The sequence below is a fragment of the Bombina bombina genome, chromosome 8, assembly GCF_027579735.1.
Source record: "Bombina bombina isolate aBomBom1 chromosome 8, aBomBom1.pri, whole genome shotgun sequence".
Classification (NCBI taxonomy): Eukaryota; Metazoa; Chordata; class Amphibia; order Anura; family Bombinatoridae; genus Bombina; species Bombina bombina.
This window is the reverse complement of record NC_069506.1, coordinates 35,276,239-35,291,397: the sequence shown is the minus strand read 5'-3', so window position 1 is coordinate 35,291,397 and position 15,159 is coordinate 35,276,239. Positions and strand designations below refer to the sequence as shown.

Below are 15,159 nucleotides of genomic sequence, written 5' to 3'. Positions count from 1 at the left end.
AACTGCAATATATGACAAACCTTGTTAATATATGAAATGCAACATAAAACAGACCTTGTTATTCTATGAACTGCAATATCTGACAAACACCTAGAACCTATGAACTTCAACTTATGAATAACTCTTATGACAAATCTTCTAATTATATGAACTGAAATCAAGTCAGTGTTTCTAAAATAATTATTACTGAAAACTTCTAGAGATCATTTATATTACTCATAAAAATATTTGTTGGAAGGCTGGTGAGAATTCTCATATTGAAGGTAAAGTATATTAAACTTTTGCTTACCTGCAATATGTTTACATGCTAACAAATCCCTATCCAGGTGGGGTCATTCTCTTAATTAAAACTAAAATGTTTTTCTCTATTCCAGTTCACTCACTTACCATAATGAACTGATTGAAGTTGAAAAGCTACTAACTAACTAATCCAACATTAGTTGTTAAAGCATTACACTCAGGGTGGCAGTTATCTATTCTATCGCCACCCAAGACCAACCTCCCAATTCCTTGATAACTTTGCTGCCTGGCTTTCTCACTTTCTCTCTACAAATACACCTGCTCTAATCCTAGGGGACTTCAACATCCTCATTGATAACCCATCTGCCCCTTGCTGCCTCTAAGCTTCTCTCACTCACAAACGCCATTGGTCTTTCACAATCCACCCTATTCCCTATTCACTGCGACGGACACTCTATTGATCTGGTATTCTTCTACCTCTACTCTCTATCTGACGTCACCTGTCGCCCATTTCCCATCTCAGACCACCGTCTGCTCACCTTTAATCTTAATATACAGGCTAAACCTACTTCTCCCCCTCGCCCCCATACCTGTAGAAATCTGCACACTGTGGATCCTCACCAACTTTCCAAACTTATTCAAAAACGCCTCCCCCACACTTCAACGACATCCTGACCTTGCTACAACCTACTATAACGATACTCTCTCCTCTGCACTTGACACTTTTGCTCCTCCCCAAATATGCAAAACCCCACGTTGTCAGCTCCAACCCTGGCACTCAAAGCAAACACGCAACCTGCAGAAATGCTCCCGTGCTGCTGAACGTGCCTGGAGGAAATCCCGCTCTGAACCAGATATCCTCCACTATAAGTTCATTCTTTATTCTTACTCCTCTGCCCTTCACTTAGCCAAGCAAACCTACTTCTCTTCTCTTATATCTACTCACTCCTCAAACCCTAAACGTCTCTTCTCCATTTTCAACTCTCTCCTCTATCCACCAGCACCACCCCCTTCATCTGCCTTTAGTGCTCAAGACCTGGCAGAAAATTTTTTCAACAAAACACCATCCGAAGTAATATCCCAACACAAGACTGCAACCTTCCATCTCCGACCCCAGTCACCCCCTCCACCACTCTTAGCAGCTTACCCCCAACCACTGAGAATGAAGGGAGTTCCCTATTGTCTTCCTCACACCTCACTACCTGTCCACTTGACCCTATCCCTTCACATCTAATACATTCTCTGTCTTCTACCCTCACTTCAGCTCTTACTCACATATTCAACCTATCTTATCTCTCTAATAGGTCCTTTTTTGTCTCCTTTGCTGACGACTCCTCCTATCCATTGCCTCTGTCTATTGGAGTACCTCAATGCTCTGTTCTGGGTATGAAGCTATGGCTTCAATTATCACCTCTATGCTGATGATACCTTCTGTTTCTGAGTTCTGAAACGACTAAACAGCTTATCCACTCCCAGGTATTTTCCCGACTTGACTACTGTAATAACCTACTAACTGGCCTCCCCCACTCCCCTCTTCAATCCATCCTAAATGCCTCTGCTAGGCTAATCCACCTCTCCCGACGCTCTGTATCTGCTGCACCTCTCTGCGAGTTCCTTCACTGTCTTCTCATTCACAGCAGAATTAAATTCAAAATTCTCATCCTGACCTACAAACACCTTACCAATGCAGCCCCCCCCCTCTACCTGTCCTCACTCATCAACACATATACTCCAGCCTGCCCCTAAGATCCAACAATGACCTGCTCCTTGCATCTTCTACCATCACCTCCTCCCATGCTAGACTACAGGACTTCTCTTGTGCGGCACCATCCATCTGGAACGCACTTCCTCAAGCTGTCAGACATTCCCCTAAACTTTCCTCCTTTAAACGCTCCCTAAAGACCTTTTTGTTCAGGGAAGCCTATCTCCAAATCAGTAACAAATGAATTCCACTTGCCTAATAGCTGCCCTCATCTAACTCCACACTAACATAATTCTCACCTTTGCAGTCCCCCAACTCCTGTTTCTCACCCTCCTACCCATCTAGATTGAAAATTCACACAGGAACAGGGCCCTCAATTCCCCCTGTATTTGTTTGTTAAACTTTGGTGTCTTTTATATTGTATTGTACTGTACTTTTATCTTTGTACCCATGGACAGCGCTGCAGAATCTGTTGGCGCTTTATAAATAAATAATAATAATAATGTATACCTACTCCAGCTTGCTCCTGTTTGTTTAAAGAGCATTTTCATATGCAGAGGAAGGGGGGTGTCTGGTTTTCAGTGGGTGTTCCAGCTAATCTTTTAAACAAAGCTAAACTGGAAGCTTCTAAGTAAGTTTTGAAACGGTTTTATAGTGGATTTTTAGATCAGTATCTGTGCATATTATTATTTATAGTAGAGTCTATTACATGCAGTTAAATGAAAATTGGTGTATACTGTCCCTTTAAAGGGACATAAAAGTGCAAAAAATAAAAATGTGTAGACTAGCACTATTTTCCATTAAGTCTGTAGAATGTTCATGGTCCGTTTTTCTAAAAAGGGTTACTGGAATAATCCTTCACCCCAAAAAAGTTTCAGAATAAAATTGTATTAGATTGTCATTTAAAAAAAATGTCAGATTATTGTTTAATAGGCACCCTGCAAGCTAATTTCATCCATGACTCCCTTTTTCAGTGTGAAAAGTATTATCCATAGTATGATCTGGAAACTCAAAAGATTGTGTCACTGTCTCACAGTGACTTTACTAGACACTAGGCCACTAAAATTGTACATGATCTAGGAAATAAGACTTACAAGGAAATATGTTGTGCCTATATAGCTCAGAGGAGACGAGAAGTGATACACCTGCATGGCCTCACCATCAGCGCCACCCCTTTAAATTGTAGCTGTCAGCCCCAGCTGCTGCGACCCACCAGGACATCTCCTAGCAGGCCAGTCTGGCCTTGGTTAAAGTCATCTCCAGAGCAGAAATTCACTACTGGAACCTAGCTGAACGCTTCAGGTGAACCAATGATGAAAGGCATATAAATGCATACACCAATCAGCAGCTAGCTCCCAGTAGTGCAATGTACTCCAGAACCAACTTAGGTATGAGATGATTTTCAACAAAGGACACAAAAGAACAAAGAAGCATGTTACAACAGAAGTAAAATGCCTTAAAGGGATATAAAACACAACATTTTTCTTTCATGATTTAGATAGAACATACAATTTTAAACAGTTTTCCAATTTATTTCAATTATCAAATTTTCTTTTAATTGTTTAAAAACAGGGATGTAAGCTCAGTGTCTGCAGCACTATATTGCAGCAGTTTTGCATCAATGTTATACATAAGCAAAAGCACTAGATGACAACACTATTTCCTGTCATGTAGTGCTTCAGGCATGTGCACGCTACCTATCTACAGGGCCGTCTTTATTATTGACTGGACCCTCTGCAAAAATTTTCTTGGGCCCCCCACCCCATGCAATTTCGCTCTCCACCCCAACATCCCAAAAAAAACAACTAAATCAAATTTTTTTTTCAATTATTAGCCCAGCGGTGGATCATCCACTGCTGGGCTAATCATTTAAAAAAAATGAAATAAATTGCAATATGTGAAACTGGACCTAAGCAGTACTAATAAGTAAATAAATATATAAATTCCTCCACTGTGGATTCATTTAATATTGTTTTCAATGTGATTCTGGTGTGAGGTTAGTTGGTTAAAGAGATTTAGGGCAGCCAACAGGAGCAAAGCAAGGTAAAGCCTGAGGAGGAAGCATGGAGGTGCAGACAAATATAAGTTTACTGACTGGAACAGCAGAACTACTATGGGAAGCTGTAAAATCTGAGACAGAGAGAAAACAAAAACTATAAAAATAAACCTTACATTAATGTGTGAAGTATCAGCATGACACTATACATCAGCACATGTCACTTGCTAGGAACAAGTTCCCTCTCACCGTGCACTAGACAATGCTGCATGGGGAGGGGTCTGTGTGCACTCACTTATTCTTCCCACTGACACCTTCCTACAAACCACTGTTCCCCTAACAAACTTCAGTTAGTTGATCTTAGGGCCACAGCATAAAGAGCAGGGCTAAGGAGACCAGCAGACTTAATGATGTCTGTCCAAGGCTGCATGGATACAGTGTGAGATGATCACATAGCCTCAAGACCGAAGAGAGCAGTGTATGCAGCTGCACAGATGCTCAAATCCTCACGTGCTTGCCGCTCCAGCTTTCTGCTGCATGCGCCTACAGTCAGCCCTACCCAGAAACAATCCCCACCACCCGGTAACAGTAGTAACCCCAGTAGGACCTTTTCTGATGCAGTGGGAATGGCTGGATGCCAAGTTAGGGCTTTGCATTCAGTGCTGCACAGAGCACATCTAAAACAGCACATGGCAATAGCTTGGCATGTCACATGACACCGGCACGGTCTGTCACAGTTTAAAAAAAAAAATATATATATATATATAAACAGAGTAGTTTTGACTGACAGTATTAGGACTGAATGTGTGTGTTCCCCATGTCACATCAGCAGTCTGGTATGAACCATTAAAAAAAAATATATATATATATTTCTTTTAGGACTCTTGGGCCCCTCAAAAGAGACTGGGCCCTGGGCAGCTGCCCCTTTTGCCCTGTGTTAAAGACGGCCCTGCCTATCTAGGTATCTCTTCAACAAAGAATAACATGGGAACAAAGCAAATTTGATAATAGAAGTAAATTGGAAACTATCTTAAAATTGTATTCTCTATCTAAATAATGAATAAAAAAATGATGGATTTTATGTCCCTTTATAAACTATTTACTTTTCTCTTACCTGTGAGTGAAGCAGTTTTCGGATAGGTATTACAGAAGGAGCAACATAATGATTACAAGTACTGCGGTACAGCTTGTTACCAACTGCATCACCAACCCTGTCTGCAGGACCAGAGGGAGCTCCTGTGTGGTTTCTACAGATACTGAAATACCCCTCCTGCATATGGACGAGCAAATCTTTCAGGTAGAAGAGTGAAATTCAAGGGGCTGCGTATCTGGGTGCAGGGGGCCTGGCGCATTTGTGTTTTTTTTGGGGGGGGCGGGTGCATGTGTTGTGTTTGTCGATAGTTGTATTGGGTCGGCCTCTGCTGTTTCTATGGATACGTGGGCGGGTTTTGATGAAAATGGGGCGTTGCTGTGTCACCGCTCCGGCTGTAAGGGGCGGGGCTGCATAAAGTGGGTCGGTCTCTGAAGCTACTTCCATGGGTGAGAGGCGGAGCTGCGACGTTGCTGTTTAACTCCGTCATTAGGGGCGGAGCTATAAGCACGAAAGGCAGTGATTGGGCGTGTCTGCTTGTAACAGGGCGGGGCTTTTTTCATGAGGGGCGGTGGATGCCGTTGCCCTGGGCGCAGGGGGTGTGCCTGGTACCTAACATAGCGCAGGAGCTGCGGCTGCTCAGAGATAGCCATGGACCTGCCTAGTGCTGCATAGCTCTGAGCATCCTATACCGAGCCAGGACCCGATATACCGAGCTGTCACTACATTACCCGAGATCCCCCGCACTATCCTCAGAGCATCCTTCCCCGGGTACCCGCCCTGCATCCCAGGTACCTAACATCATACACGGAGCCTCCACCCAGATACTGCGGACCCATTACCCCGGACACACCGCTGAGGATGCAGTGAGCCGCCTTCTTGTTCTGCAATCGGATACCGCAAACATGAACTCTTTGCTTTTCGGGGACATGGCCCGGGCTCTGGATCCCAATCCCGGCTCGGCCCCGGTCACTATGGCTCTCCGCAATGACTTGGGCTCTAACATCCACGTGCTGAAGACCCTGAACGTCCGGTTCCGCTGCTTCCTGGCTAAGGTGCACGAGCTGGAGCGGCGGAACCGGCTGTTGGAGAAGCAGCTGTCCGAGCAGTATGGCCAGAGCCGGCAGGAGCGCCGCGGCAGGTTCAAAACCTTCTACCGGGACCAGGGAGTGCAGACCGATGGGGCAGACCACACGGTGCCCGCGCCCCAGGGCAATGCCAACCTACCCAGGTACAGCAGGATGCCGGGGACCATCTGGAGCTACACCCACGTGCGGCGCACCGGGGGCGGCCTAGAGACCCTGCAGGGACCCGGAGTGTCATGGACTCATCCGGATGGGGTGGGAGTGCAAATAGACACTATTACCCCTGAGATCCGGGCTCTCTATAACGTCCTGGCCAAGGTGAAACGGGAGCGGGACGAGTACCGGAAGAAGTAAGTGAATCTGGGGCCATAATGCCCGGTACACAAGCGGATGCCCCTATGGTCACACTCATTCTGTAGCCCCACTCCTTGTACTTCTGTCCCATCTCTGTTATCACTGTGACCCAGGATCTTCTTCCTATCCTCTGCCATGGGTACTTCCTGTGCCAATTTCACCTTGTGCTCTCAATCTTCTCTGTGGTCAACCTCATTGTCACATCTGTCTCATGCTTTTTGTTCCCTCCTCTGCCCAGAGCTATGTCCCCTCCATTCTGCCCCATGCCATAAATCTCCTCTTCTTAATATTACCAATCCCATATACCCCCTTTATTATCCTGCCCCATGTCATGTCTGTCACTTTATTATCCTGCTCCATGTCATGTCTGTCACTTTATTATCCTGCTCCATGTCTGTCACTTTATTATCCTGCTCCATGTCTGTCACTTTATTATTCTGCCCCATGTCATGTCTGTCACTTTATTATCCTGCCCCATGTCATGTCTGTCACTTTATTATCCTGCCCCATGTCATGTCTGTCACTTTATTATCCTGCCCCATGTCATGTCTGTCACTTTATTATCCTGCCCCATGTCATGTCTGTCACTTTATTATCCTGCCCCATGTCATGTCTGTCACTTTATTATCCTGCCCCATGTCATGTCTGTCACTTTATTATTCTGCCCCATGTCATGTCTGTCACTTTATTATCCTGCCCCATGTCATGTCTGTCACTTTATTATCCTGCCCCATGTCATGTCTGTCACTTTATTATTCTGCCCCATGTCATGTCTGTCACTTTATTATCCTGCCCCATGTTATGTCTGTCACTTTATTATTCTGCCCCATGTCATGTCTGTCCCTTTATTATCCTGCCCCATGTTATGTCTGTCACTTTATTATTCTGCCCCATGTCATGTCTGTCACTTTATTATTCTGCCCCATGTCATGTCTGTCACTTTATTACCCTGCCCCATGTCATGTCTGTCCCTTTATTACTCTGCCCCATGTCATGTCTGTCACTTTATTACTCTGCCCCATGTCATGTCTGTCACTTTATTACTCAGCCCCATGTCATGTCTGTCACTTTATTATTCTGCACCATGTCATGTGTCACTTTATTATATTGTCATTGCCATGTGCTCTCTTATGTTCTTTTCCCAATGCTAGGTCTCCTGCTGATCATACTGCCTTGTGCCATGTCTTATTCTGCTCCATACCATGTGGTTTACCCCACTTATTCTGCACAATGGCAGCCTATGCATTATACACAGTCTTCCTTTCTCTCTCCTGCTCTTGATTGTTTCGCTTTCTGACCCTCTATCTCTCATTGTGCCCATTTCCTTACTGGCTCTCTGCCTACAACAGTCTTGCTCTTGTTTTAGTGTGATTCATGTGCTCAGTCTCACCTCTTCCTCAGTTCGCCCCTTGCATACTGTTGATGCTGCCCTATAAGTACCATCCTCATGCAGTCCCATACACTATTTCAAAAAACTTCATTATTCAGCCTCTTTTTATTTCATGCTGCCCCATATTATACACAACCTGCTCCTGACACCTTATCAGTGGCCCATGTTATATGTTTTGTCTCCTCATTCTACTCCATCCTTACCCTCTGACCCTTGCCCTGTTTATAAGCAACAACACAAGGTGTGTAGGTGTCACTCGTTCTATAACCACAAGGTCACCCTTTAAAATGATCACATTCCTCCAGCAGTGAAGTGTTTTAACAGACCGTGGTTGTGGTTTGTTTCCGAAATAAGATCTGTGCAGAAATCTAATGTTGATCCAGGCTGAGAATAGCACACGAGCATCCCAGGGTGTGCGTTATGCTACTGCATTTATAGTCTAATTTCTGCTGACTGCAGGGTGCTGTGTTTAGTGCAGGATAGGAGGGACCTAAAATGACATAGTCCTCAGATTCCTAATGATGTCCGTGTGCCAGAAGGAAAAAGGAAACATTTATGGGAGGCACTAAACCCAGCCAGATTTTAGTAAGGGCTGAAAAATGAGTCAATCATATCTCAACATATATAGCTCAACCTAATTTATCTTTATTTTTATGAGCAAAATACTGTAAATGTAAACTATTTGCCTTCTTGATAGGGCTGCAAAACATTGGAACCGTCACTAGCAAACAAGGGGTTAAAATGTATGCAGCAAAATGAGGGATTTGCAATTAAGTGGGCAGTAGGACCCATTCTTTGTCAAGAGGTAATGAGAATATGGACCATTAAGACATTTCAGTGTTTGACTATGCATGATTGTTAGGGGATAGATAGGGTGTGAGTCTGTGTTTAGTGAATCTCATGTTAATGTAGAAGGCTGGAGGATTTGAGGGGTGCTGAAGGAGAGAACATCTATTTTTATGTTGACTTTATGTTCTGTATAGAATTTTACTGGTGCTGCTAATGGAGTCTAACTTATAATGATTATAAAATATTCCGGGACTAACATAATTTGCAATAAAGCAGACGTTGCATGTTTAGGTTACTTTAAAACTGACATCATATTTGGTTTTATGGCATTTGTAATTCTATGCCGCACATAGTCTGCTATAGTGGGGTGTCCATCTGTCTTTTAAGTGATTAGCACCCTATAGTTTTCTGTTAAAGGACTTAGAAGTGTGATAGTTATTGCATTAGTGTGCTCGCAGGGCTAGACAAACCTAGGATCCAGGGAGCCACTGGCTACTAGAATTTTACCCTAGGCTCCTAACTTTTTGGATTACTCTCTCTATACAAATACCACTGTTTGGCTAAATATTATTACTTGCTCCTAAATTTTAAAGTGACATGAAACCCAAATTTTCTCTTTCATGATTCGTAGCATGTGATTTTAAACAACTTTATAATTTTCTATTATCTAATTTGCTTTGTTGAAAACTATACCTAGGTAGGCTAATTAGCTGCTGATTGGTGGCTGTACATGGTTTGCATCATGTCATTGGCTCATCCAATGCGTTCAGCTGGCTCCCAGTAGTGAATTGCTGCTTCTTCAACAAAGGATACCAAGATAATGTAGCAAATTAGATGATACAAGTTAATTGTGAAGCTGTTTAAAATTAAATTCTCTATCTGAATCATGAAAGACAATGTGGGGGTTTCAAGTCCCTTTAACTATCACACTGCTGTTTACCTATAACTACATCATCTCAGTTAAAGGGGTTCAATACACTTCCATTCCTAAACTGGACACAACCAATAATTGGCAGCTATGTACATAGTGTTCTGATTGGTTCCCTATGTGTATTGCCATTCAGTTGGCCTAACATTTGTGTATATTAAGCAGTGGTTAACACATAGAGGCAAGCAGTAATGTGATGGTACATTAGAGTGTTTCTTTTGCATTTTACAATTTTTTTGGCTTTTGTTGGACAAACCTATTTTCGATTACGTTCTAGTACAGGCATTAGGTCACAGCAATATTTTTTCTGCTTTTTTATACCATAAACGTCTTCATTGCTTATCACTTGTTGGAAGTTAAAGTATGTACCACGCACATTGCATTTCAGGTTTCTAGCATCTGTCTGCGTTTCTATATAGATAAGTATAAAGAATAATCCTTTTTTTTGAGAAGGAGCAGTGTGCTGATCTGAATATGATTTTTCAGATATGCAGTATTAGATTATGTAATAAAAGTTAAATAAAAATAATTTCTGAAAAAAACCACTGGAAAACAAGGCGTGTATTTTGAAAAGAGGAAACGTTCCTATTGCATATACAAGGATTAGCTTTCCAGATGAAGAGATCTAGTAATTTAATTGTAAGAATGAATGGGATTCCTAGCATCAGCTAAGTGGGATATTTATAGGTGTATAAAACCATCCATTCTACATTTCTTACAAAGCCACTATATCTATTTGTGGTGCAAATGCCCAGCTAATATAGACATGGAAGTAATGCATTAAAATTAATCTCTCGGCTCCTGTCTCTCCCTTATATAGAGTACTGTGCATGACAGATGGGTATGAGGAGCACTGACTTAAAATGCATCCTGCTACCTACTTTAACCCTTTGGTTGCCAGAGGGCTGCACCATGTTATCTACTTTATATGCAGACACATTATCTTTACTTTTTGTGAGAATCTGAATCAAGCTGAAGTTATTCAGTGCATGAGAAAATATTCACTTCACATTAAAGGTGGCTCTGTGGTGAAAGTCACTACACAATGAATATGAATTTGCATAAAAATAGCATGTTCATACTGGGTGTCTGCATATTGTCTGCAATGATATGGGCAGATTATTTTATAAGGCAAGTAGGCAGCTGCCTAAGAGGACCTTGTCGTCATAAAAAGGCACCTTCTTTATTGGTCACATGACAAAGCTTTGCAATATTATCCTGATCATCTGACATTCTGTTTTTTTTCTACCCAGCCTATTACTAAAATCACTGGGGATTTTGTAGATTTTCTTAGAGTATAACTTACTATCACCAACCTATTAGCCAATATATTCCGAAGAGGTAAAAAATAAATAAATTAGCCTGTACTCATTGATGTAAATTAGTTCCAGTTGAGACCGAATACAATTAATATGAACTTGTTATCTGTGTGAATTCAATAGTGCATAGCAGCAAACATATTGCCAAATATCTGTACAAATCATCCCTTTTAAGGTATTTAAAACTGCCACTTTAACAAAATGTCCAGGGGCATACCCTTGGGAAAAGCCTCTCAAATAGGATTACCTTATCTCATTTTCAATGGCTAATTAGGGGCAGACAGATACAAATGAGCATTAACACTGATCAAGCAATCACTGTGTATAATGTTCTAGGATATGCTCCGGTCTCTGTGTAGAGTTGGCACAGTACAATTTTAATTAAATGTGTAATGCACCCTAAGAATTGGAAGAGTTTTGTAGAATGTAAAGGAAAGGGGTAACATCATTGCAGAGTATAACAAATTTGTTGGGAAAACAGCCAAAGAATATGTGCGTCAAAGACTGCACCTTTAACAAGTATGTGAAGCAGCAGACTATGTACCGGCTGGTTGAATCACTTTCTTGTTACCAAAACTCAATCATTTTTTGAATATTTTTTGTTACCTTTAGAAGTATTTCTCATGGGAGGGACGTCTGCTGTAAGGTGCCTGCAAGCAAGGGCAGATGAGGAAAGAATTGTTGTCTTCATGTCCTCCCCGGGGTGCTCTTGCAAACTAGTGGAAGTTAAAGTTCTCAGACTGATTTATTGTGACACTTTAAACTCATAAAGTGTTTAGTGCTAATAAACTGTTTGTCTGTCTGACTTTACACTGATGGTGTTTATTAAAGGGATGCAAAAGCTAAAATGAGTAGTGCATGCAATGTTTATTTCTGTAATCAAATTTGCTTTGTTCCTTTTGCATCCTTTGTTGAAAACCACTTGGGTAGACTGAAGAGCAGCAATGCACTTCTGGTTCCTAGCTGCTGATTGGTGGCTGGACATATATGCCTCTTGTCATTGGCTCACATCATTGGTTTAGCTAGCTCCCAGTATTGCATTGCTGCTTCTCAGCCCTACCTAGATATGCTAGAAAACTTTTTAAAATACAATCTGTGTTTACTGTCCCTTTAAGTCTCTAATTGTACACTAGATTTGTCTTTGCATGAATGTTTTGTATATGATCCATTTATATAGCCCACCTGGGAGTGTTTTTGTAAGAATGTATAGTTTTGCTTATTTTTTTAATAACATTGTGTTGATTTTCAGACTCCTAACCAAGCCCCAAAGTATCCGATGTAGGGGCCGAATTATTAAGCAGTCAAGCTGTTTATTCCGCACAAGCCTTCAGGCTCGCCGGAGTCAGGACTTAAAGGGATACTACTAACCCCTCATTTTTTCTTTCATGATTCAGATAGAGCATGCAATTTTAATCAACTTTCTAATTTACTCCTATTATCAATTTTTCTTTGTTCTCATGTTATCTTGATTTGAAAAAGCAGTAATAAAAGGTTAGGAGCTGGTCCATTTTTTTAGTTCAGCACCTTGGTAGAGCTTGCTGATTGGTTTGCTACATTTAGCCACAAATCAGCAAGTGCTACCCATGTGCTGAACAAAAAATGGTCTGGCTCTAAAGCTTACAGTACTGCTTTTTCCAATCAAGATAGCATGAGAACAAAAAAATTGATAATAGGAGTAAATTAGAAAGGTGCTTAAAATCTCATGCTCTATCTGAATCATGAAATAAAAAAATTGGGTTTAGTATCCATTTAAAGGGACACTGAACCCAATTTTTTTCTTTTGTGATTCAGATAGAGCATGCAATTTTAAGCAACTTTCTAATTTACTCCTATTATCAATTTTTCTTCATTCTCTTGCTATCTTTATTTGAAAAAGAAGGCATCTAAGCTAAGAAACCAGCCAATTTTTGGTTCAGAAGCCCTGGACAGCACTTGTTTATTGGTGGATGCATTTATCTACCAATCAGCAAGAACAACCCAGGTTGTTCACCAAAAATGGGCCGACATCTAAACTTACATTCTTGCTTTTCAAATAAAGATTCCAAGAGAATGAAGAACATTTGATAATAGGGCGTAAATTAGAAAGTTGCTTAAAATTTCATGCTTTATCTGAATCACGAAAGAAAAAAATTGGGTTAAGTATCCCTTTAAGAAGCAGCGGCCATAAGACCTCTGCTCCTTAACTTATCCACCATATCTGAGGCGGCGGACAGCAATCAGCCCGATCAGGATGATTGACACCCCCTGCTAGTGGCCGATTGGTCGCGAATCTGCAGGGGGTGGCATTGCACAAGCATTTCACTAGAAATGCTTGCGCAATGTTAAATGCTGACAGCGTATACTGTCTGCATTCAGCAATGTCGGGCTGATATGATCCGCTACAATGGATGTCCGCCCGCATCTTAATAAATCAGCCCCGTAGACTCAGTCTACAGACTCTTGCTTGCTCGTGTTTGTTTTCATTTGCAGGGGAGGGGGGAGACTCTGCGCTTCCTGCTTTCCCAGCCCCTTTCAGTGGGTGTCCCAGCCTAACCACATCAACCGTGCTAAACTGGGAGCTGCTAAGTACATTTTAAACTGTTTTTATACTGGATTTGTAGTCGGTATATGTGCATATTCTTTATAGTAGTGTCTGTTACATGCAGTTATATGACAATTGGTGTATACTGTCCCTTTAATTACCTGATGAAAAGTGCAGAATTGCATTTTGTAGAACAGATGACTGATGTCTGTTTTCTGCTCCGTGATGCTGAGAGTTAAAATGTCAGTCTTCCCCAGCTACCCCCACCCCCTAGCCCCAGTCAGTGCAAAGCACAAAGATGTGAAATCTTCAAAAAAAAGTGCTGTTTCCAAAAAGATCAAATACTACCTTTAGATAGGTGAAGTTCACTGACTTATCACCTGTAACCCATGGCCAGTGGGATCACGAGTTTATCGGAGTGCAAAAATAACTGTTTGTCAAAAATAAAAAAAACCTCTCCCCTTTATGTTAAAGAAACATTAAACTCTAAATACATTTTATAAACTTCGTATTGAGGTTATTCCCCTACTCTACCTATTTATTGGTGTCACCGTGTTGAACTCTACCTTTTCACTTAATTCCAGTGCTGACTTTCCTTCAGACACCTGCAGTGTAACCTCGGATACAAAATGGCAGCACCCATGATTAGAGGTGCATGAAGCATATTTAGTGTTTAGGGTCCCCTTTAACATATAAAAATAATTTTCTAAGGTTAATTTGCTGACTTGGCTGTTTTAGATCTTATTTTATTATTTTTCTTTCCAGGTGAAGCCTTATAAGATTGTAATAAAAAAACAAAAAGGCTTATTTAACGGCATACAAAATATGTTCATTAATAACTTTTGTTTAATATTAATTTGAATAAAATCCCCCCTGGTGGTGCGTAGTCCTCCCAGCTTAGCAAACATTTTTCTTTTCCTCCTTCAAAAAGCAGAGCTCTGCAGCAATCTGACGCTTTAATGCACTTCCTGTTAAAGGGACACTAATCCCATTTTTTTTTTTTTTACTTAAATGATTCAGATAGACCAGGCAATTTTAAGCAACTTTCTAATTTACTCCTATTATCAATTTTCTCTATTCTCTTGCTATCTTTATTTGAAAAGCAAGAAAGTAAAGCAAATGAGCATTTTTGGTTCAGCACCTGGGTAGCGCTTGCTGATTGGTGGCTAAATTACGTACTCTAATCTGTTAAAAAAAAATGTGTTTTGCAGTACTTAGATCCCTGCAAAGGAGTTAAACGGATAGGTCCTTCTCCAGAGCTGAAAGCATTGCAGCCAATCAAGAGAGGCAGCCCATTAACCCCACCAATCAGCGGTTGTGTCATGAGCGGAACCTTTTAGGGGGTTATCTATATTCTAATAAATAAACAAAAAATACATGCTCTAACAAGCTACAATATAATGCCAATTTAAAGGGATATGAAACCCGAATTTTTTTTTTTTTTTTCTTTCATGATTTAGAAAGAGCAGGTAATTTTTAAACAACTTTCTAATTTGCTCCATTCTCTTCATATCCTTTATTGAATAGTATATCTAGTAGATGCTGATTGGTGGCTGCACATAGACGTCTCGTGTGATTGGCTCACCCATATGCATTGCTATTTCTTCAACAAAGGATATATAAATAATGAAACAAACTAGATAATAGAAGTAATTTGGAATGTTGTTTAAAATTGTATTCTCTATCTGAATCATGAATTAAATAAATTTGGGTTTCATGTCCCTTTTTAAGTGAGTGTATTTTAG

General features: G+C 41.1%; 1 protein-coding gene across 2 annotated transcripts in view; it reads left to right on the top strand.

Moving 5' to 3' along the window:
- Positions 1-5,665: 5,665 nt before the first annotated feature.
- Positions 5,666-15,159, top strand: part of IFFO2 (intermediate filament family orphan 2) — a 130,432-nt gene continuing 120,938 nt past the window's right edge. For both annotated transcript variants that reach the window (XM_053690275.1, XM_053690274.1), the window contains exon 1: positions 5,666-6,463. In XM_053690275.1, coding sequence (XP_053546250.1) covers positions 5,934-6,463 — 530 coding nt within the window. In that variant the 5' untranslated portion in view covers positions 5,666-5,933. The remainder of the gene's footprint in view (positions 6,464-15,159) is intronic.